The 24,261-nt window shown below is 38.9% G+C and overlaps 1 protein-coding gene across 1 annotated transcript in view; it reads right to left on the bottom strand.

The window, feature by feature from the left end:
* The window catches only part of DPP10 (dipeptidyl peptidase like 10), a 259,024-nt gene that overhangs the window by 24,357 nt on the left and 210,406 nt on the right, over positions 1-24,261 (bottom strand). The window contains exons 9-15 of the mRNA XM_009290973.2: positions 22,339-22,436; positions 13,118-13,241; positions 10,948-10,986; positions 9,521-9,628; positions 5,046-5,137; positions 3,490-3,537; positions 2,651-2,772 (exon numbers count right to left, since the gene is read on the bottom strand). Coding sequence (XP_009289248.1) covers positions 2,651-2,772; positions 3,490-3,537; positions 5,046-5,137; positions 9,521-9,628; positions 10,948-10,986; positions 13,118-13,241; positions 22,339-22,436 — 631 coding nt within the window. The remainder of the gene's footprint in view (positions 1-2,650; positions 2,773-3,489; positions 3,538-5,045; positions 5,138-9,520; positions 9,629-10,947; positions 10,987-13,117; positions 13,242-22,338; positions 22,437-24,261) is intronic.

Here is a 24,261-nt window from a genome sequence, read left to right as displayed (position 1 = left end):
TCTCTTTTTCTTTGTTTTGTTTTGTTTTTCCAGCTCTTTTTACTTCTGAATTTGTCATTTTGCTTTCAATTCCAATTTAAGAAAGACAGTTTTTGGAGGTGAAAGCATTGGCATTTTCCAGGCCAGCTCTATTTGTCGTACTAAAAGATGGAAGGATGATGACAGATTTTGAAAAAGGGCGATTACAGTAGATTAAAAAGCCGATCAGAAAAGAGAAAGACAGACTTGTGTTACAGGCATTGTGTTACAGCTCATCAGAACTAAGCACAGCACTTGGATTTCCCATTGACCTCCTATAACTAACACTAAATCCACAACTTATTTCCTGCTGTATAAAATGGGAAAAACAATTACTCCCTTTGTGTAGTATCTTATTTGAGTGGAGCGATTAACATCTGTTAGTGTTTATGAAGTGCTAAAGGAAAAATCCACAAGCAGTGTGGAAAATAAGCGTAAAGGACGTGTTTGCCAAAACTGAGAGGCTGTAGAGCCAGTCCTCCATCTACCAGGCTAGAAATAACTCTTCACTCAGGAGAGTCTCTGGAGATGGATACAGCTGGTACACTGAGACAGATCTCCTGGCTGAGGGTAACTAATAAGGAAAAACTATCCTAATAAAGGCGCTCACGGGTAAAGAGGAGGTGGAAGAATTGAAACTTGTATAGATCAAACCAGTCCAGAGTCCCGCAAGGATTCTTCTGGGCAAGTTGCTTTTGTAACAATTCAGTCAGGCTTTTTGTTGTTGGAAAACAAGTGCGTATGCACGTACGTGTGGTGTCATCTGTCTCCTTGAAGCAGTTTACCTCGTACTCTTACAAGCAACTCCCCGCTGAAGAGTTTTAATACCCGCTCTATGGTCGTTGCCATCAACTTTGATACTGTCAAATATCTGCCCCACCACAGGCATTTCGCAGAGCTGTAGCAGCACATGGGGGTCACGCTGCTGCCGTAATTGTCAAGCTCTGACGAAACACAAGAGAGCACACCTCTGAATAACCCCAAGTTGACAACTACACATTCATGTTAGAGGTAGGAAAACTTAATGACGGTGTTTTATCATCCCTGCCCAACGCCTGCAGCTTAGGGCAGTCTACTGGTTGCAACTCAGTGGAGTGCAGGTTTAATCCTGGAAGGATGATCTACAGTCTTACCAGCTCAAACAGAGAACTGCCATCTCAAAGTCACTGAAAGTCATGAGCTTGTGAGCAATTTCATGTGCAACCTCCTACTGGCATCCACATTTTTATATCAAAGGAACATGTTAAAAATTACAGGCTGAATATACTTTGCTAAAATAATAACAAGAAGCTATGTTTTCGGGCCCTAGCACATTGCTGATTCAGAGCAAAAAACTCTTCCCAATTTACCAACCCTCCCTCTTGCAGGAATCTGAGACGTTCCCCATAGGGACTATGTCAAGCACAAGAGAAAACCCTGCTTAAACCATGAGGACCTCATTATTAGTGCAGTCTTTACTCAGATAAGGACTTCGGGATTAGTTCCGTAACTTCTGCCGCAGCTTTAACCATGTATAAACCATACAGTTGGTATATTTTTTTCTCTAAATCAGCTACATATTATAGATGCACTTCCACAAAAAAACAAACCAAAACAAAAAACCCCCACAACCAACCACAACCTTATTTTAGCCAATATATATTCATAGTTTGTTTGTTTGAACAGATTCAATTCTCAAGCAGGCAGATATTTTATTTTTGTGCAAAAAAATGTACAGTTGCAAAAGAAAAAGAAAAAATGCTTGCAAATAGAATGGGCTATTCACATGTATTTCAAATGAATTGTGTTCTACTGTTTTAAATCTGATGCTAGTTGAGCAAAAATACTGGGAGAACGTTGTCTGTAAAATACTGCAAGTTTCAAGGTCAACAGGTCTAGCCATACACTTTATTATTGATTGTCTCATGCTCTTCTGAACCTGTTTTTATAATCTAACTTATTTAACAGTGTTTATTTCCTGGGTGTAGGTTATAAATTTCTCAGTGTGGGATGGTTCTAGTTTTCTGTTTATACCAATACTGAACCCAATTGGTGCCATTTAGAGCTACTGGAATACAGCTAAGAATAAAAAGCTAAAAATTATTTATTGCAATTCTATTGATAAAGAGGATCTGTCTATGTGGATTAAACCACACCTGTTTTTTGGTTATGATACTCATATACGCCTATATATACACATATGTGGGTGAGTGTGTATAGATATACTATACGCATACATTTATACACACATAGAGACACAGTGTTACAGAAAGCAGGCTTCCATTTTTTAACTAGGCATAGTCGCACAAGATCAATCCCTATACTTACTATAATGAAGTTGTCACGAACCACAGTACCATCACTATAAATTCCACATTTTTTGGTGAAGGATTTTTATTCAGGGTAAATTTAAAAGTCAATGTCCTTTACTAGGACTGAAGGGTTAGAATTGGAGCAGCTTTCTGATATCGCTTGTTATTTAGCTTTTACACAGAACATCTTTACTTACAGTCTTGCAATAAGCTCTGTACAGAACTTTGAGTAATCCACTACTGAGCTAAATGTTAGACTCCAGCCTAATGCACTTCTCAAGGGAATACATTAATTCAGAAGCAAACACAGTCCTATTACACTTACACTGCATCTGACTTACCTTTACAGTGCAGTAAAAAATGCCTATTCATGGGGCTAAACTTTGCACTGAAGTATGTGCACTGGTCTTTCAAGAAGTTGCATGAGAGACACTGACGATTCAATGATCCCACTGTTGACACGCTGGGGAAAAAATTGATCAGAAACATTTTCCATTGGAATAAAACACAAGAAACCAAGAATTAGCTTATCAGAGTGATGAAATTTGTTTCAGTCCCTAAACTTGCCAAAATATCACTGTCTTATTCTGCACCTGATGTAAACTGTTTTCAGATGACTCAGTGGACTACTGTTCTGTAAACTGGGCAATGTGGACAGGATCCAAAACCTGCCCAAAGCAGGACTTGAGTTCCAATAACTAGCAGTGCTGCAGGGTAACAATGTTAGTAGGACACCATGAAAAGCCTCATTAACTTCAGATTTAAGCACTGAAGTTTGTGTAAGGAGGAGGTGCCTTGCCCACACTCTTTAATTTGCATGATTAGACCCTATAAATATTATTTTTATGGAGAAGATCTTTACTACTTTTAAAAATACAGTCATATTACGTGCTTGCATTTAGGTTTAGTTTTTTAGATGCTTATAAAGGACTAGTGAAGACATAATTGGTAAAAACATTTTGTGTTAAAATCTTTTCCGTTTTTAAAAAAATGTAAAATATCACCAGCATTTTTAGTTTTGAAAAGGATTCTTTCCCTGTTGCAGCTCAAGTGTACTAATTTTTACCTAATATAAATGATTACCCAAGCCCCAAAGCAGCAATTAAGCTCACAGAATGTCATCACAGCACTTATGGCTTGGGATGAAGAAGCTGTTAACACAGCCCCGTGTACTTCTTACCTATGTAGCTGTCTTCCTCTTGGGGATTCTTCAGTGCTTAAGAAATAACTGTGCCCAAAAGACAAAGTAAGTTAAACTCAGTTTGGTAAACTGTCTGATTTGGGTGGTGTTTAGAGAAGTGAGAGACATCATAAATAACGTTTTTTAAAATTAAAAATTCCCAAATATACATGAAGATCGAATACTTTTATATAAACCTAAGCTCCACGATTAAACTTAGACCCAGTATACAGAGGCTATATTTCAGATGCTATATCATTTCATATTAAAACAGTGACGGTTTCTGTTTAATTCCTGTAATGCCCCGGAGCTCCAGTAGCAACCAGGACCCCTTTCTGCATATTACAAATACAGAAGAGAAAGTTTCTCCTTCACTCCAAGAGTTTGAAATATAAATCCAAGGATTAGAAAAAGGTCACAATGAAATTTTATCATAAGTTATAATAAGCCTTATGATACGCGAAAGCCTTTTTGAGCTGTAGAACGACTTTTTCTTCTATCTAGAGACAGAAGCTAGCACCCTAGGCAATGGTTTACAGACAAGGTTGCATGGGTGGAAAGAGGCTTAGCAGAGCTGCCCTTGGTGTGTCCCAGGTGAGATCCCCACAAAGTTTCTGCTTGGGAGGCAGAAGGAGGGTGAGGAAGTCCTCTCAAGTGGCTGAGACGACCCCCCATGCAGTCTGCCACCTCTCTGCAGGCTCAGTGCAGCCAGACCTCACTTTTTCATCTGAACCTTGGAGAAGTATCAAGACATTCTCCACAGATATATTTCAAAACCCGTGGAAGGACTAGTCAGAAAGGGTGTTTCTCCAGTACCAGTGGAGATGATAGGCATTGTTGCAGCCTCAAAAAGGTCCTTGCTGAAATATAATTTATTTTAAAGAAAATCAGAATTAGAGACAGCTGTTTATTTTTTGCCATGCACACGAAGACTAACCAAGATCCACTGAAGTTATGTGGAGCCTTCAGATGTTTTGTGTCAGTTCTTTACTGCTCCCAAAAATCACCAAGTACGTGCTGCATTTCCTTCCCACTATAGTGCTAAGATGGGCTTTGGAAAGATTTCTCTCTGAGTGATCTGGGTGAAAATCAGGGGCTTGGATAATCGCTCTATATAATTTGAATTTATGAGGTTGAATCAGATCCCCAAAGTCCAGATTACATCTCATGCAGTAACCAAGCAAGCACGAAAACTGAAGATTTGGGGATTTTATCAAGTAAAAATTTACTATGATTTCTTTTCTGGAATCCAGGAAAGGGCCACCAAAATGTTATTACTGCTGTATTGTGTGTTGATTTCTTTTATTTAAAAAAATACAGTGAGTCAACTGACGTCACGGTATGCTCCTTTTCTCTCTGCATAAAAACACACGCAGTAATACACTGGCAGATAAATTGTCTGACAACTGCATTTTATGTACTCGGGAGTGTAAAATTTATGGTAATGCTCAAAAATGAAAGAAATATTTTTACTTAATTTTAGATACACTATTTCCAGTTAAACGGGTTCCACTTGTACCTCAGATATTTTCATAAACAAAGAGAACAGTGCTTACATCTTTTGAGTATTTTCATCATATGCCAGGATTTTGGTAACTTCCCAGTTTCCTGATGTCAGGTGTCTCACACTGATTTGTTCACTTTTAGCCTGGAGAGAGATGGAAAATACTAACTTTCACCTTGTTACATTTTTCTTTGCCTAGCAAGATTGTCTGCGTGTCATTACTGCTTACATCTTTTTAAACTTTAATGTGCAACATAACATCTTTAAATCACAAACCTCACATTTTGACAGGCCTGAACTTCAAGTATCCTTTCCCTCCCATATATAAACTTTTCAAACTCATTAAAATCATCTCAGTTTCCATCACAATTTTTCTTTCAGATGCCCACATGCCAACAGACAAGTCCTATATTTCAAGTTTTGTTTCTCTTAGTGTTTCTTTTCCTCTACAGGGGCATAGCAGGGGAAACTAACTCAGACCCCTGCAACCAAAACTCTGCACCAGAGTGTTCTCACCAAGCTTTCACGTTTGTCACATGCTTGTACTGAGCCAAGAGTACCGCAAAGATGCTGTGCCAAGACAGGACACCAACACCACCCTCATCTGAGGAGGCAGGCAAACCTCTATGAGAAATGCACCGCACAAACTCAGACACAGAAGTTCACAGGATCTAAACCTAGTTAAAGCCCCTGCTCCACCACGCACTCTGGAGAAGCCTCTCTTTATCCAGGGTCTGTAAGGAGAGTCTAAGAGTAGCCTCCAAATTTTGGCAACTGAACCAAATGCTTACAAGTTGGGGAGCACCCTCTTGCTCCCTCTCATAAATTATTTCTACCCCAGTGCAAGCCTAGGAAAATAGGCTACAAGGGAAAACTGCTACAAGGGGAAATTCAAAACCTCTCTCAAAGAAAGTGATGGCAGCTTTCTCAGCCAATGCACCAGGAACTGAATTAGGAAACACCAGGATGCAATGCATATCTACCTTGAGGCAAAACCAAACTCTTTGGCTAGAAGCTGCAGCAGATGCCTCATCAGACACAGGTTAAAAACAATGAAACCCGAAGAGTGAGAAGCTCATTTTAGAGTTCTTCCTAGTGCAAAAGGTAAAATTCTTGCTCAGGCTTCTGAAGATTAAAACTTGAACCATGAATATACATAAAGAGTGTTTTTTCTGTACTAGGGTTATGATGCTTGGCCTGGATATAAAAATTCCTAGTTTTCAAATTCAAGACAAATGTTGTAAAGAAAAGAAGTGATATTTCAGCTTATATTTCAGCTCTAGAGGGTGAAACTGAGCAGCTGGAGTTACAAAGGAGGTCAGAGGGAGGGTTTAATCGTGCTTTCCGGCCTTGCGCCCTGTGAATCCGGAGCACCAGTCCATACCTAATCACAGTGACCTCAGTGGTTATGTGGCCTACAAAAAGTCATAAAGGCAAAGAGGTTTTTTTTAATCCCTGTATTTCTGAACTGTACTTTGTAAACTCTGAGCTCTACATCAACAGCAGCAATAACTAGAAAGCAGAAAATGCTCGAGGACACCTATGAGACATGTCTGGAAATGGCAAGGCAGAAACAAGTCCCTTAAAACTGATCTGTTTTCCAACAGATCCACAAAGAAAGAATAACGTCGTAACTCCATGACAAGTCTTGCAAGTACCAACTGAAATCAGGACGACGTGCTAGGTGCTGTACATATGTTTATGATGACGGTTCCCTTGTTCAGGAAGGTTCTCATTCAGTGCTGTCTCCAGGAATGATTAAAATACAAATTAGTGATTTATTATAAGTGACTATTTCTTCTCTAGAGAGAGAGAAGCTGCAACTATTGAAAGAGGTATTTAAATATTGAGATCACAGAATCTAACAAGAAACAGCAATAAAAAGCCCAGCCAAGCGTTAATAAACATGGTTATTTTTCAAGGTTACAGCCATAATACATAATTTATGAAGCTTGCAGGAAGTTCTTGCATTGATCCATTAAAGTTACTTTATAATTCTTATTTTGTGGTTGGAAAAAGAGACTTTCCAGAGTTGCAAAACCCCAAGTAAGAAATTTCTAGATATATCATGATTCAAAATCCCATTTTGAGATTAGTTTCTTTTATTAAATATTTCATAAATTACAGAAAGCATTTGAAAACAATAAAACACACATCTAGCCCTCTACAATCAGACAGTAAATAATATGATAGACAGTAACCTTTTAAACAGTAACCTCCCCTTGCAAGAAGATTTAATTAGATGCTTCTGCTAACCTGCTTTGATTATATCATTGACACATGCTTTTCTAAAGTACAGTCAAAGAAATACAGCCCAAGAAAGACCATAATTTGTCAGCACTTGTTGTAAGATTGACAAATAAGCCTCAGTGATTAAATTAATCTAAAGCGAGCCATTAAAATTTACTTCTTTGTCACTGTATGTTCACATTGGTTCTGTGTTTTAACTTTCCTGCACTTGAAGGCTGATTTCTGTTAATGAGCTGGTATCTGTACTGAGCAGTACAGAGAAGTAACGAGAATCTGAATGCCAAATTCCAATGTTATCCGAGCTCCATCACGAAAAAACTGTCATCATCTGGGTACCGGCGACCTGCTGACTGCTTTAAATTCTGCAGGGCACCTGTTATGCCGCTGTGGCTCTCACAAGGTGTGACAAAACATCTGATGTGACAAAAGACTATGTGCAACGGTTAGTATAATTTTTATGCCTCCATGTTTGCTTTAGAAATAATGGACAATCAGATTAATGCAGTGTGTAAAACACATCTCATAAACACATTTCCTGTCCTTTATTGCTCTGTACCAGCCCCATTACCACGCAGAACGTTGCTTATTGATGAATAACGGTTGATACATGGGATATCACATTTCCTCTTCTTCTCAGGAGCAGCTACATACTTAAAGCCAAATTTGTCATTGGTGATCCCATTCAGACTTGTTTCATGGTGATGAACCCATGTTCATGGTGATGATCCCATTCAGACTTGTATCGTGGTGATGGCGGTCAAAATAGAAGTATTTTTGATTTTTGGAGCTGTACAGTACCCAGGGCTCTAATTCTGCCTAAAAGGGATAGAATACTAAACTCTTAATCATAAACTTGACGTTAAACATAATGCCGGTGGGATTAAAACATGTATTTAAAAGTAGGTATATATTTAATTATCTTATTGAATAGGAGTGGTCTTAATATTTTGCTTAGTATTTTCCTGAATTAGGATCAAGTTCCCTGGGCTCTTCAGTAGCGAAAAATGTCAGAGCCTACAGGTTTAAGGCAAATTTGATTGTATCCGTAACATCCTTGGGAATGCTCCAAGTTAATTTTCAGATCCACATCTTTATTATTTCATGTATTTTAAAGATACTTATTAATATTGGGAAAGAAACCAAAATAAGACTTGATTGACTAAACGGTTTTGCTCCGGTGTGAATTTTTGTGAGGTTATTATATTAATACACCTTTACCAGATCATCATCAGCTACTGTTTTCTTTAGAAGATAGAATTTGACATGTCTTTGATCCCTTTTTTCTTGTCTGATTCTTTCTTGATATATTTACTCTAGTGAATGAGTATCTTGTTCTTGCTTCTTCAGGTTAAATTTTCATTAAAGTTCTTTTGCTCTTTTTCTGTCTGCAGTACACTGTGAACATATTTCAGACTTAATAATGTTCATACCAGAACACTGTCATAAAGGGAGATAATAGAGTTGCCTGGTGCCAAGTCTGCTATTTTGATGTTTTGGGTACCTTGATAATCCCTCGCATGTCATATGGCTCTGCTAAAATACCTGGATTAATGCTCTGCTGATTTAAATAGATGCCTTGGAGTGTTCCGTTCCAGGGCATAATTTCCTTTATTAGTTCATCACAACTTCATACTGGTGACCTTCAAAGTCATAGTGCAAATTTATCTTCTTTCAGATTCTTCTTTGGAAAAAGCAATGACCCTGGGAAATGGAAGCCACTGGAAAATGTTGCAAAGGGTAATAAGAGAGTCCTGATTTTCACAAAATTTTAAGTTCTGGGTATTGCCTCCCTTTACTGTCATGTGTAAGACCAGAATTATGAATATTCTGAATTGACATTTAAAATTATACTTATGCATATATAGTGTATATAAAGAGGGTAAAATGAGCATTTCTGCAGGTCTCTTCAATTTCTGTGGCTATAAAACATTATTTTTGACAGAAGGGTTTAAGCAAGAAAACATCTCTGCTCGTCTATAGAGGTACAAAGAAAACATGAAATCTTCCAGAGAGAATACACTTTGGAAGTACCTTTCCTTTACAGACCTTACATGCCACCACAGTAGAGGTCTAAGAAAAGACAGAGCGCTCCACGTATTCTCCAAGAAGTTATAAATATGTCCCTCTGCACCAAGTGACAACCTGGACAGGACAACTGACCACGACACAAGTGTTCAGACTGTACTGAAGTGCAAGCCTTTGCTCGGGTCATGTGTCCTCAGTAAAAGTCCTAGATGACCACTAGGATATTAAAAACAGCCTGAACCAAAACCTTACCTGAACAATAAACATGGCTATGTGGTGAAATTCGCCCCGGCCTCCCTGCTTCACTGGGACAGTCATGAAGAACTTACTGCCGTCCTTGGAGAAAACTGGTTCTTCGTTCTATAAACGTAAGATTGTGTTAGTTTCTCACATTTTCCATTAAACTTCTTAACAAAACATCAGCTTAGGTTTTTTGTCTCTTTGGTTTTGGTAGTTGCTGTGCTCATAAGACAACTGGACAAAAATCCTTAGATTTTAAATATATTTTGCTAAGATTAACAAAAATGTGGTGACTAAAGGTAAAGGTAGTTCATGCCAGTAGTTACTATTATGCAATGTTGCCCTAAAGCATGGGTTACAGCCCTTGCAAAACTCTCCCTCCCAATGAAAAGTCTGGTAGTCTGATCCCTAATGCAGCGGGACTTTCCAGGATACATTCTTTTACAGACATACAATTGATGACAGAGATAAGTCCTACTAGTGATGAGGAGAACAAATGTTTCCATGGTCTGGACTCAGCAAAACATTACTAAGTACACACTTACCACTCACTGATTTTGATAAAGTTGTATGCAAGAAATAAGCACATTGAAGTGATATTCTGAATCATGGTCTTGCCATAAATTGTAGCCTGATGTGATACCATCTCTCTATGTCTAACTTTACACAGAAATATTAAAGGAAAACGGCTTGCTATAAAACCATAGATTTTTTAAAATGATTTCTCATTTGCAAAATGAAGCCTGAAATGTATTTTAAATAGAATGTGTGTCATCCATTTATTGGATAGCTCTTCTGAAGCTATGAAAATGGAATCATTTGCTGACATATTAGTTCAACATATTGTTCTGGGTATGAATTTAGAAATGTTCTTATGCATTCCAATTATAGCCCCTATGACCTCTAATCTTTGAACTCCTTTGAGTTTAATTTGGTGAGGTTATTTTTTAATCAGAAAAGAATCAGCACAGTATATAGGACATGCTTGGAATGGGATTTGTCTGATCTATCTTTAACCATCCAAGAGTTAGGTAGTTAATCAGCTGGTCATCTAAGTGCTTACTTAACTGAATGCACAGATTGGAAACTGAAGGGAACATTGCCTCCAAAACCCAGACAGGTGTCTCACTTCGAAGGGCTGAGTTGCTCGATGGAAGCGCGTATCTCTTTCCACCACTGACACAGTCAGCTAGATAGTGAAATGCCCTCTGTGTGATGCTAAGTGACAGGATTCCCACTACCAAAGAAACCAGCTGCCATCTGAATGTTCACACAGACGCTGCTATAATCCTCAGCTGCTAAATTAATTTAAGATCCTAAAAAGTATTCCATTTTAAAAGGAATGGATTTTAATAGCTTATAAAATAACATATAATTAAATAAAAATGACAATGAAGCAATTACACATTATACACCCAGAAATAGCATTTATACTATACCTGTTTAGGAAGCCACAGGTCTGACTGCATTTCATATTTCTAAAAAAGAAAAAAATGCTTTTATGGAATAGCTATAGATCAAAAATATTTCCCACATTCAGCAAAAGGTCTCTAGCCTAATTTCGTGTTTTTTCTGCTGTGTTACGATCTTCACATCTCTTCATTGGCACTTACATTGAAACAAACGATAATTTAATTACAAAGTCAGATGCTTTATTCAGAGTTTTTGGTAGAACACCACAGGGGACCTAAGAATGCCTTTTTCAGTCCTTTCTGATTAACTATCAAGAAGCTTTACACAGGCAGTCCTATTTGTTTTTTACCTCTAGGCATCATCTGACAACTGGATATTTTAGGTCCTTCATCAACACTGGGCAAACAGCCAGCATCAAGCTCAAAGCGTGAGACCTTTTCAAATCACAATCTCTTGCTTTAACGGGTTGTAGTGTGGCATTAGTGAAGAGAAAAAAAATAAATGCAAATGGTTGGTTTTTATTGGTCACACTCATATTTCACATCATGCCATCTAAGAAAAAACCCAAATACCATGCACACATTGTTGGGAAAAAAATATAGAATATACATCAAGTGTTGTCAGTTGTCACAGTCACACTGAAGTCATGAAAATTTATTAGCTATACATACATCTGTACATACATGGCCTGAAAAATGAAAAATCTATAGCTACTACAGCAGCTGGTTTTATACAGTACTTTTTGGAATTGAGAACATGTGCAAAATGCTAAAAAAAAGAATTAAAAAAAATAGGTTTACAGTTGAAATCAAATGGTCTGATACAATGTTAAATTCTCACAATACGGCCTTTCCTCATCCATTACTGAATTCAAGAGCATCACCTTATCCCAGCGGAGGAACTGTCCAGGGTTACAGGCATGAGCCCTGCCTGAGCTGTGCTCACTATGGTGACACTGCATCGCTATCCTTCCTCGCCCACCTACAAGGTCCTTCGCTGCACTTTATTTCTTCTGGAGTGGGACTTCTCAATCTCTCTCTCTTATATTATGTCCTGGATCACAGCTCCCTGGACACCTACTTCTGACAAGTCCAATTGACCTTGGAGCACACAAGGGTTTCCCTTCAGAAGCCACTGCTCACAGTGGTTCCCGAAGGACTTTCTTAATGAAAGGGCACAAGGCTTGCAGGAACCAGGTAAAAAGCAACCCAATCAACAAATCCCCATGTTCACAATCTTAATCCATAGCCTGGGGACTTATTTGCAGTTTCTGAGTCAGGAAAAGCAACCTGCACTATGTAGCAAAAGAAGGAGACAAGCTCAGAAATAATCCCTAACACTTTAACATGACTGACTTCAGTAGCAGACACTGATGGGAGCCTTTTGACTCAGAGGCCAAACTTAGACCCACATTAATCACTCATAACCATTTACACTGCCAAATTATACCCTCTACTTTGGAGCATCTGTTAGTACTGATATTAGCATATATAGAAAATATTTATACTTTTAGCTGGTTCTGGGAAGAGAACATGACTCAGAATGGGAAAGTGGCCAACTGCATTCAAGATGCAAGATTGACTGTGAAAATGGAGAGGTGTAATGCAGGAGTGTCAGAAGTCAAAGTCTGGGTCAAGAGATGGGATATGGCTGGATTCAAATAGAAAAATCTATTTCAGCTTGACTTACATTCAAAATGAAATATCCCTATTGCCTTTCAGTTTTGGTTTTTTTCTAAAGTTATTTAATTCTGCTATCGAATTTGCAGGAATTATCAGAATTTTACACCTTTTCCTTAAACATATGTAAACTGTGAGAGACAGAAAGATCTGAAATGAAACTCTGTAGGGGGAGAGAGGAGAAACCAGACAGCTGAAAATATCTGACAGAAGACAAGCTTGTCACTGTGCTAGCTATATCCAAAGTACACGACGTTCAGCAACCGCAGTCTCCACTGAAGTTAATGAATGAACAAAGCTTAGTAATTCTGAAAATGTCACTCAAAGTTGCTAAGTGCATGAAATCATTTCACCAGATTTGGAATTTTCTCACATCTATTTCCTCCCTGTTGACTAATTATATTCAGCTTGCAACTACGGCATCTGCAAACTGATTTCCGAAAATCTTTTTCTGAATATGAAAACAAAATGCAGGAAGAAACCTTGAAAAGAGAGCTTAGGAAAAAATCTGACTTACCCTGCTGCAAGCCCCAGTTGTAGTTTCACAAACCGTAAGGATGGAGATATTCTGAGGTCTGTTTAACCATCTGACCACAGTTTTGGTGTTGCTTACCCATTTCACCATGGTGATGTAATATTCCCTAAGTAAACATTTGAAAATACAACATTCAGATCATTCCTATTTCAGATTAGACATTTTTTGTTTAAAAAAAATATACAGTTCATCAAATGCTGGATTTGTACTGCATGACAGTATCAGTACTGAGGGATGGAGAAAATAACCCCAAATGCCCAGCATCTGTGTTCCTACAAGTGGGAAGGCTCAGTCCTAGTGCGCTGTTCCCCTGGGAAATTTGTACTCCGCTAGCACCTCCTTCTCAGCCATTTGTAATACATAAACTTTACCGAATGCGAAGCATAGACTTGTGAAACATCTGTTTGCGAATACACATGAACCATGTACTGGCCGTCCAGCTTAAAAACGAACACTAAATTCCAACAGAAGCCAGTATTTTCCCATACCAAATACCTTCGGAAGACACACATTTTTGCAAAAGAATCCAGCCCTATTGCCAAAAAAATAAAAAGGTCTGTCATGTTAGAGGGCAGGCGAGACCACTTTAAAATATCACGTGTTATAAAATAATAAGTATTCCATAATGGGACTTCTGCATAAAGGGAAGTCACACCCAGTATCAGTGCGTGTCAGCTTCGTTTTAACAAATCACTCATAATATCAGACAAATCGTCTGTCCTTCAATGACCCTGGCTGAGCAAGGGAGGCTTCCTAGGCACAGACTAATGGTACGGAGTATCTGCCTCCCTCCTCCCAAAATCCTGTTAGGCTGTCAGACCGGGGACGTTACAGAGGAAGACCTGTTGCAGCTTGCCATCCCAGCCAGGCTATTTGTTTCACTTCTCTACTTGTGGCAGCTGGCAGCTTTCACAGTCCAGCTGAGTTATGTGCATCAGTGGAGCGAACTTGTGTGGAAACTCAGCCCCCCTTTAAAACAAGGGTCTTAGCTTGCACAAGATTAGGCTTTTAATCTAATACTAACACATATTTAATTATACATTCAAAAGACTTATTACTAGATCAAAGAGGCTAAGCAGCACCAACAGCAAAGTTGTGTACAACTCTGATGGTGCACACAGGAGATGCAGGAGACAGCAATTCACTGCAGCTTCACCCAGCCTCGGTCTGGTGCTATATTTGAAGAACATAGCTGAACAACCCAATATGCCCAACTTTCTTTTGGCTTTTATGTTTGACTTTTAATAAGATAGATATTTTCACAGATGGATACCAGAATGATGACTAGAAATGGTGACTTCAGGTATATTCTAATACTTATGGTTTTTTGTTTAAAAAGCTTTTTAAATTACTGAGGAGCAAAAACGTATGCCAAAAATAACGCAAGATCTAACACGAGACACAGCCAACAAAGCAATAATCCAACAAACAAACCAAAGAGTGCAATACCAAATCTCAGTAAATGGTTCCCCATAGCAGAACTCAAGAAACAAGAGTTGAAAACTTCTCCCTCTGCAGTCGTGCCTTCATGAGGCCATCCAAAACCACTGCAACTGTGCATACAGAAGCCCAAAGATAGTCAAAAGGAAATGTTCAAAACATGTATATAAGGACTGCCTCCCTCTACCGGTACTTAGGCACCAAGGTAAGACAGCATCCACTGACAACAAAGCCCAAATTATCCCAGAACCAAATTCTACAAAACAGAGCCTGAGCTGTTCCATTTGAGAGAGTCTTCAGTGAGGGACGGAAACAGGAGATTTAATCATTCAGAATCCAGCTGACACAGTAATTAATAGTCCAAATCAAACCATAACATGGTCTTCCATCACTGACATAAACTCCTTGATCACTCAAATGAAAACAAAAGATCATTTAAAAATTCCCTTTTTTTCCCTTTCATCAACTATACGTAAAAATATGTTCAAATTTCACTACATTATGACTTGTTTATCAGGAGTGTAGCATAGTGTGCGTGTACATATGTATGTAGAAACACATACCCTTCTGAAATTAAATACTGTCTCCAGGTAATGTACCTCTGCAATTCACAGTTTTGCAGTTAATCTATTGTTTCATATATACAGTGCACATACACACACACAGAGTAGCGTTGTTGCAGGTCAACAGATATAACAAAGTCAAAGTTTGTAGAAGAAAATTGTATGTTTTATTAGATTGGCTGATACAGTTGAATAAAAAAAGAGAAGCCTGCAGGGCAAAAACTGTTTTAGTTCTGAGGAAGCTGCTATCAGTTTGTGTCTCCAAACTTATCAGGCTTTTTTTGCAACTAATCTATTGTTCTAGTAATGAAAATAAGCACTCTCTCTTTCCCTCCAGACTCAAATGCACAAATGTACTGGGATTATTAGACCCTCTGCATCTGTATATACAGTAAGTTTCCTCACATCACTTTAAAGAGGAAAGACTATGATTACTTTCTGGACAACGGACTGAAGCAAGATATTAAATAAAAATTTACACTCATTTTAGATCCTCAATTTGATACCCATTTAATTAGGTGCTCTATAGCACTTTGCGTGTTCAGAACACAACTTTCATCCTTGTTCGGGAACATTTCTTAAATCAGACTGTGGATTAATTTACTGCATGTCCAAAGAGTAACAAACACAATTACCGATCACCTGTGCAATGTTAGTTTAAACTCACTGTATCACACAGGGGCTACGTGGCAGAGACAGAATCCACGTTTAGCATTCAATTGGCCTAATAAGAGCAGACTTCTCTCTCTTGCTGTGCCTTGTTTTATTCAAGTTGTGCCTCCTCACCCACTTCTAACTTTCTTTTTCCTACACTTTGTGTAGCCAGTTCCAGGGTTTTCCTTATCGATCCCTTTTCTCACAGCAGGGCCACTATAAGATGATCACAGGAACCAAAAAAAAACGCCGTTTGTTGATACTCATCTCCTCTATTCTCACCAGCTCTCAGGGTTCCCACTGAAATCCCTGATTGCCAAGAAAACCTCATTCAATCCCTGCCTCATACACCTGCCTTTTTGTTTTTTAGCCAGTCCCCATTTCTCTAATCAAGTTTTCACCTCAGACTTTTTAGTCTCTTCCCTCTCACCTGCCCTAGGATTTTTTCCTTTCTGAATTCCAAAGAGATAGCTTTCCTCTTTACTCTGTATAAAAGCAGACAGAAAACACTGAAAACACAGAAAAGGCAGTCTCCTTCCACAGCATCCCGTGATCAGTCAATATTGAAGGAGCTTGTACATGACTCACCTTATTCTAAGCTGGATTGAACCAGGCAATGCATAAAAACAAGAACTTCAAGCTCCTTGAGCAGACAGAGAGCTACTTCTGATTCCACATTTGGTATTTATATCTGTTGCTTGGCTTCAAAGTGGCCTAAGGCAATTATATAAGGTAATCAGAATAAAGAAGGTACAGCTTTCCCTTAGGCCTATGAACCAGGAACATGACATGTATACTGTCAGCTCAACAGTAGGAGCTGGAACATCTCACGTGTGCCGAAGAGGTGCTGCACACCGAGAAAGGTCAGGTCTTGGGGCCTGAGATGGATGGAGGATATTCAGTGAGAAAAAAATTTCCAACTGTAGGTGTTAAGAAAGCAAATGTCTTTCCTGAGCATACGGCAATTAGCTTTTTCCCAAAGACTTGTAACTTGATGAAATCTGGATTCATTTTTCACCGCTGATAAAAAACATGTTAAATATCAAAGGTGTTTATCATCCTTTGCCAAGCTTGAAGATCCCATTTTTTTTAATCTTTCTTTCTTATAGAATGTTTTCCTTTATTTTGATTATCTCAATTGATATGCAGTTCTATGGAAGTAGTTTAACAGTTTGCTAATACATTTATCATCACTCAAGAATGTCCAGCACGTCTTGTTTCACTTGTAAGTTTTGGGATGCTTGTAACTAGAAAGATATATATGTGTATCTTGCTGGCTGTTATTGTAAGTGCTTAGCAAAGTCAACAGAGACAATAAGCTGAACAAAGGAAAGGGATTTGCACTGCATTACACTGGAAGCATAGTTACAATCATAATTAAATTTGAACATTAGATACTTAGATTTTAAATAGACAGACTAACCTCACGGGGAAAAAAAAACAAACCACAATTTTAAACTTTAAAATAAGAAACTGTTCAAGAAAAAGAGTCAAACTTTGCAACTTCATACCATTCACTATAATGAGGAAATCTGCTCTAACTTTAAGCTGGTGAGCTGATTATGAAAGAAACCTGCTTGTAAGAATAGCTGGAAGACATTTAACATTTATGGCAATGGAAAAAGGAACCTTACTTTTGATGACGGTATTAATAATTTGGATAATAAATACCACAGGGTTCAGCTAAAGAAAGCCAACCTATTACACACTACTAGTTTGCTGGCAGGTTATCTAAGAAAGTAAACAACAGAAACTTGCCCCATGCACAATGCTCTAGAATATTTACTATATTCTTAAATTATTTATCTTGTTGTGTATTGAAAAGCATATGAGAATTTACAGATACTAATAGAAAATGTCATTCTCAGAAACACACATGGAAAACACCACAAATTGAGACATGACCTGCAAGGTAGCTAAGACAACTACAGTTTGTCGGTATTTTGGTATACTATACATGACTTTATCTATGCATACATTGATGGATGTACTGCAGTTTTCTTCTGAGACCAAGCCACAGGTATTTGGTTGGAAGGAGCTTTTCTACCTCCCCTTCCCATGGGTGCTGATGGCCACCATCCTAGCCAGGCTAACAAGCTCTGCTCCCCATTTCCTCACAGACATGGGCCCTGGCCACGACCATCTTGGTAGCCCACTGATGGACTCTCATCATCCCCCCTGAATACCCAAATTGGTGTGGGTGATGCTCTGCCTTTATGGGTGATGGACAGAGCAACCTCCCTCAGTCTGCTGGCGACACTCCTTCTAGAGCAGGGCCCAGCCTTGGTGACAATAAGCGTGAGCTGTTGTCTCCCATTCAGCCCCAAGCCCAAATCCCTCGGCAGGACGGCTGGGAGGCAGCCGGGTCCCAGCCCCTGCTGACCCAGGGGCTTGTCCTAGCCCACGTGCAGAACTTGCATTTCTTCCCACTGAACAGGGAAGGGAATAATCAATAAATACCTTGGCATTGTGTGGGAAAGCTTCAGTAAAATAAAGTGTGTGAATATATTTTTATCCTGTAGGCTTTGGCTGAATAGATTACAGCCATTTGCTATAAGGTATGATAGCGAATTAATCCTTTACATTAACCTTGTGAGACAGGTATTGTTATTGCCGAGTTACAGAAGAGGCGAGGGGCAGAAGCGTGAAAGAAGTGACTAGACATAGTGTGTCTAAGAAAAGCTGAAAGTAAACCCCAGTTTTCTTAATACCAAATTGCACACGCACACCTCTTTCCCATTTCCAGTTAGAATCAAATAAGCTTTCTATTCCAAAGCAAGGCTCAGATAAACTGGCTGCCAGAAGTATAAAACCAACCTTTCTAGATTCAAAAGGTGATTTCAAACTAGAAGTACATAAATATCCAAATGATTTTGCTCATTTGGAAATGTGTGGATAATAAAAACACTGGTGAGACTTGTAACAGCATTATTTGAATTTATGCAAGCTCAATTTCTTAAGTGTTTCCAGTTCCATTAAAACAAAGATTAATTAAAATCAATAAAAATTATTGAAATTTGTCATACAAAGTCAGAAGGGTCCGACTGTATATTTCAGTCTCTTTAAAAGCAGGTATATACAAAATGAGAATGTGGACATCTAGCATTTTTTCAGGCATTTAAATACTATTGGAAAAAGAAAGAAAAAGGACTGACTTAATTTCTTACAGTGCGTTTTAAAACTGCCTGGTCAGCAGTGGCTGGGAATAGTGCAGAGCCAATGCCCCTCGCTCACTGTGGCTGAGAATGGGGAAAGCAAACAGCGGATCGTCCCCACACTGAGACTTTCGAGAGCCAATACACAGTTCTAGCAGAAAAATCTTTTCATCATGTATGGAAGCACAGCTCTACTCTAACAACTCAACTGCAACTTCTGTCATGGATTATTTCACGTTTTCTTCAGCCTACATAATTTCTTAATGTCATATTAATACCTTATATCTAAATACCACCAGTTACAAGGATTCTTCAGGTGTCCTAAGGCACAGTGGTTTGAACTGACCACTTGCACACCATGTTGCTTTTTCAAGATTTGCTGCAGGAGGTACAAGCTTTCCAACGGGAACTTCAGGAGCTAGCAGTGTACGAATGCACACATATTTCATCCTACATGTATATTGGCTTTCTAGGACTAATGAGAAAAAAACCCTGCAGTTCAAAATCACGTTCGCCACTGAAGAAAACATAATGTAATTGTACACATGGAATGGAAGCACCAAAGGGGAAAACAGTAATTGCACTGAATACAAGCACATGTTTAAAGGAAGACTGTCAGTCTTCTTGTGACATTAACACTGCACAGCGGATGGTAAATTTTTCCACAGAATAAAACTTTCTAAAGTAAATTTACAAATGTTATTGTTAACTTTATATCAGAATAACCTGAACAAAACTTGGGAAATGTTACCAAGCACCTTTATAGAATCACTGCAAGAAGTAAACGAAGGCAGAACATTGAATTTACTCAACCTTACATCAAGTTCCCAGATGCCCTAAAAATCACTGAAACAGTTTTCTGTCTTCAGAGGTCCTGCACTGCACACAATCTGGGGAGAGTTCAGAATCTGAATGTTACTTTTTGTGGTTATAAATAACAGAAGCCCCCTTCCCTACCCATTTGTGTGGTTTCTCTGCGTAGGAGTGAATCTCTCCCGTAATAGCAGTTGGTTATGACTGGTACAATATGTATTTCCAAAATGTTTCTGCCCTGAAAGATCCATAAAACTACATAAGATAGTGTCCCATTCCATTTAATTCTGAAAGACTCCCATGACCTATTTACTAATGACTTCATAATGAATGGATTAGAAAGGTACTGAAAAAACCTGACTGCTAAAAGCAGCTACTACTTTTATTAAAAAAGCTAATACTTTAAAAAAACCCTCCCAACCATTACAAACTCCAAAGATTTCCACTCTAGAAAGGCCTGTTCAAAGCTCATTCTTCATACCTGTATATATATATATTGATATATGAAAGCTCATTCTTCATACCTGTATATATATGTATTGATATATGGATATATATGGATTGATGACCAGTGTGATGACTGACTGCTGCTCAAGTCCAGAGTCAGAATGCAAGATCTACAGTATACTTGGCTGACAACTATATAATTTTTCTAAATGTTATAGCACAGACGTTATATCTTAATAGCTAAAATTAAGATGAAACTAACTTTTTTCCAGGTTTAAATAGTTTTACTCTGTCTTCTGATACAGCAGCAAAACAGAATTTTAAACATGAATATTACTTCAATTAGACAGCAACAATATCTTTATCAAGGACTCAAAAATCTGGCAAAGATGCCCCTCAAGGCTCACAAAAGAATTTCCACAAATTGAGCTACTGCTAGCCTTCAGCTTCAAGATGCAAAAAACGTTTTAAGATACCAATATTGATTCATTTGATTCTACTTTTATTTTCAATCTGCTGGGGAGGAAGAATGAATCTGAAAAATCTAAAGTGAAACCATAACATCTGAACAACATTTTCAAGATTTTTTTTTTTCTTGGGGATTTACACAATGCTTTCTCATTTCACTTCTTCGTGCCTTCTGACATTTAAAGGACAATTTTAATGCTGTTTAAGAGAGTTACGATGCTAATCTCAATGGCAAGGAATGTCTTTCAGATCTTACACTATCACTTAAATTAATGAAGGGTTAGCAAGCAGCAGGAGACTTTATTATGTTTTTCAGTAGTGGCCCATCAACAGAAAGAAAATACTTCAAAAAGCACAAAATCATTCCTTTCACTAACACAATCAGTAAGCATTCCAGCTGACATAAATAACTGCAAGGCATAATTCACTATTAAATTATTCCTGCACTAAATTAGGGTACCTCAATTTGTGTAGCAGAGAGCTACGCCAGCTTAAAATTGGTTGCAATGGTTGTGAATCAGTGCCCATGTTAACATCCTGATTGTTTTGGGAACAATTACCAAAAAAATCTTCTGGGTTTTGTAGGAACTGCAAAAACAGCAACTATATTCAGAGGGGTTTTTTTAGCTAGAGGTAGCTTTATGGTTGCCAATCCTTCCCACGTCTTTCCCCATCTGAAAATGCCCTGAGTGAAGAGAGGAAGTTGCACTTCCCTCGCCTTTAGACTGCAGCCAGATCTGGACTGTGGTAACTCTTTTATTGTTATTATTACCTGTATTAGATAATAATTTAGGGTTAGAAGATCATTAACATGTGCGCTGAAACCACAATGGGAATTTAATCAATACAACTGCAATTCTACAAACTGGAATACACATATGGGAACAGATGAAAATTTTTTGCCCTTAACAAAAGTTTCAAGGCACCTCAAAATGAGGACAGGTAATCGAGAGCTCAGCTTAAGGTAGTAACTTTAGCAGGAGATTCACTGGTTACAGCCAGACCTCATTTCTTCAGCCCCGAAATCAAAGGGACTGTTAAATTAGCTCAGTGGTTCTGAAGCAGCTTCTCCTGAAAAACACAGCACGTCCCTTCTTAGTCTGTGTGATCTGGTGGCATCGCATTTCGCCTTCTATCGCCTTACTGCGTCTGTCAGCCATGATCAGAAATGAAACTTTCCAAAACCCGCTGGATTTGAAAAGTTCAGAATATTTCTCTCTAAATAAGGGAACACCCTGATTACGTGTTCTGTGCATTTTAATACACTTCTATGTTCTGCAATCTCATTTCAGAAACTGAAAGCAACAAGTTGGCACACGGCAAGGAAAGGCTGGGAGTGAATGCAGTAACAACCTCAGAGACAGGGCAGCGTTCAGCCCCTTTGACCATAGCTTAGGATTCTTAATTTCATATATTTCAAGTAAATTAGAGCTTCTCAAGACATCAGACATGAGCAAATACCAGATCCCTGTGATTTTTAAGAGGAGCACCAATCCAATACAGCTGTATTTTATTTTATCATCATTATGTTCAGCCATGGGGATGGAGATCAAGTGCATTCCAGTCAAAGATAAGTGTTGTGCCGATGTAAAAAGTCAACGATTAGCCTGAGAGACAGTCAGGTTAAATTAAACATGAGTTTCAAAACAATGAAATTATATACCTTGATTTAAAGCTGTCAGGTGGCATCAGTTCCAGTGTATGTGCTGGTCCATACAGATTAACTACAAACAGCTTTATCGTTGGGTTTGTTTGACCTGCCTTTGAAAAAAAGAAAATAGGAGCTTTAGGGGCACTGAATCAGTGACAGCTAAACAGAACCACTCATTAACATAATTCAGTATCTTTATAATAATGAGAAATTACTACAATTTAAAAATCTTAAATTTTAAAAAATAATTTCACAGCCATATGAATTACACAGATAAAAATATGAAGTATTAATTGAGTAATCCTCTCACTGCCTTTACTGATGGCAGACCTTCCTGTGCAGAGCAAGGGACCAACACTGGAAGTGCTTTGGCCCAGTTCAGTAAAGTCAGCTGCAAAAAACACAGCCAGTTCCTAAACCAGCAGTTAAAGCCAGCCTCCAGCAAAGTCTTTTCCACACACTATTGTTCCTCCTTCCAAAAAGCTGTCCTATATCTGGGATAATATTCCTCCTCTTTCTTTACCATTTTCCCCCAGCCTTCCTTCCCTGGTTTGCTGAGATGGAAACGTCTATTTTTGGCCCTGTTCAGGACCCAGCTGCTTTGGCAGGCCAGCTCTAAGAAAAACAAAATGCTTCTTGCTGCTAAAGGGGAATAAAATGGCAGTTTATACAAAATCCACAAAATGGCAGTTTGATACAAATCCACTGGGAAGGGCGTGATAAATCCTGAGGATCTAGAGGGAGGTGGGACTCATCTTCCTCCCGGTAACACGGCTCGTTAGTAAGGGAGGTTCCTGAGACGAAGAGAAAGGACTGGCGATAAAAGGCAAGGCTCTGCAGGGCTGGCAGGGAGATGCTACTAGTCCCATCTCCCTGTCCTAGCCATATCATATTCAAGCTTCTTTTTCATGTAAATCACAGGAGTCACACACACTATATAGCGCCCTTGGGATATGTGGGATGAAAAGTCTGTTTCTCAGTGGGGGCTGACTCCTGTTTAATATTGGAAGGACAAGGTAAAATCACTGATTCTACAGATTTAATCATAATAAACTACAAAGTTGTATATCTGGCTCTTCACAGGGGTATTTAGAAATGCAAAATAGCTTGGCTGAAATACACCCACAAATTCCCTTTAGAAATTGGACTTATCTCAAAATATAGTCTGAGTGGTATGGGGGACAAGAAAATGGTATTTGTGGTTTTTTACTAGTGCTAAAAAAAGTTTTGAAAATGGATTTAATTAGACTCCTGGAATTTTTTTTTTTTCCCCCATAAAAACTTTTGCATTTGCCTCAAAAGAAATGTGGTCTTTCAAAGGCATCCTTTGCATGAACACAGCTTACACAAATGCAAAACTGTGGAAGAAAACCACTGAAAGATCAAGTCCTTAGGACACAACTGCAGTCTCCTTGTATCCTTTGAACCCTACATTGACTGCATAGTGGTATCCACGTACTCTCACTGGGAGGGCTGCCATGAGTGATTACCATCCAGCATGAGTATGAGTTGTAGAGAGACGCTCTAAAGCACGCCTTCACAGTGGGCATGGCCAGATCTGTGCTAGCCCCTGAACTTGGAGCGCGGAAGAACAGCACGACGCCAGCTCTGCCATCACCAGCCCTGCTCTGGATGCGGCAGAGGCGTCTGTGGCACGGCACCGCCCAACGTGGGCTTCCAGCCTGAGCTGGTCTCCGTTCAGGGCTGTACTGCCCCAACGTACTGTCTCTGCTACAAATAGCCACGGTGTGCCCTACTCTGCTGCGTAGATACGTCTGAGCTACAGCTCTACAGCAGTGGCTTCTAGCTCGATACAAGGTCTGTCCCTGCAGCTGGGGAGGTGCTGTGGTCAGTGGGGCGAACACCGAGCGCTCCTGCAGCCTGCAGTGGACTCGGGCAGATGAAGGTGGTTTTTCTACCCGAGTAGAAAAGTCT

This window comes from Aptenodytes forsteri, unplaced genomic scaffold, assembly GCF_000699145.1.
Source record: "Aptenodytes forsteri isolate BGI_AS27 unplaced genomic scaffold, ASM69914v1 Scaffold29, whole genome shotgun sequence".
Taxonomy (NCBI): Eukaryota; Metazoa; Chordata; class Aves; order Sphenisciformes; family Spheniscidae; genus Aptenodytes; species Aptenodytes forsteri.
This window is presented reverse-complemented; position numbering and strand designations above follow the sequence as displayed.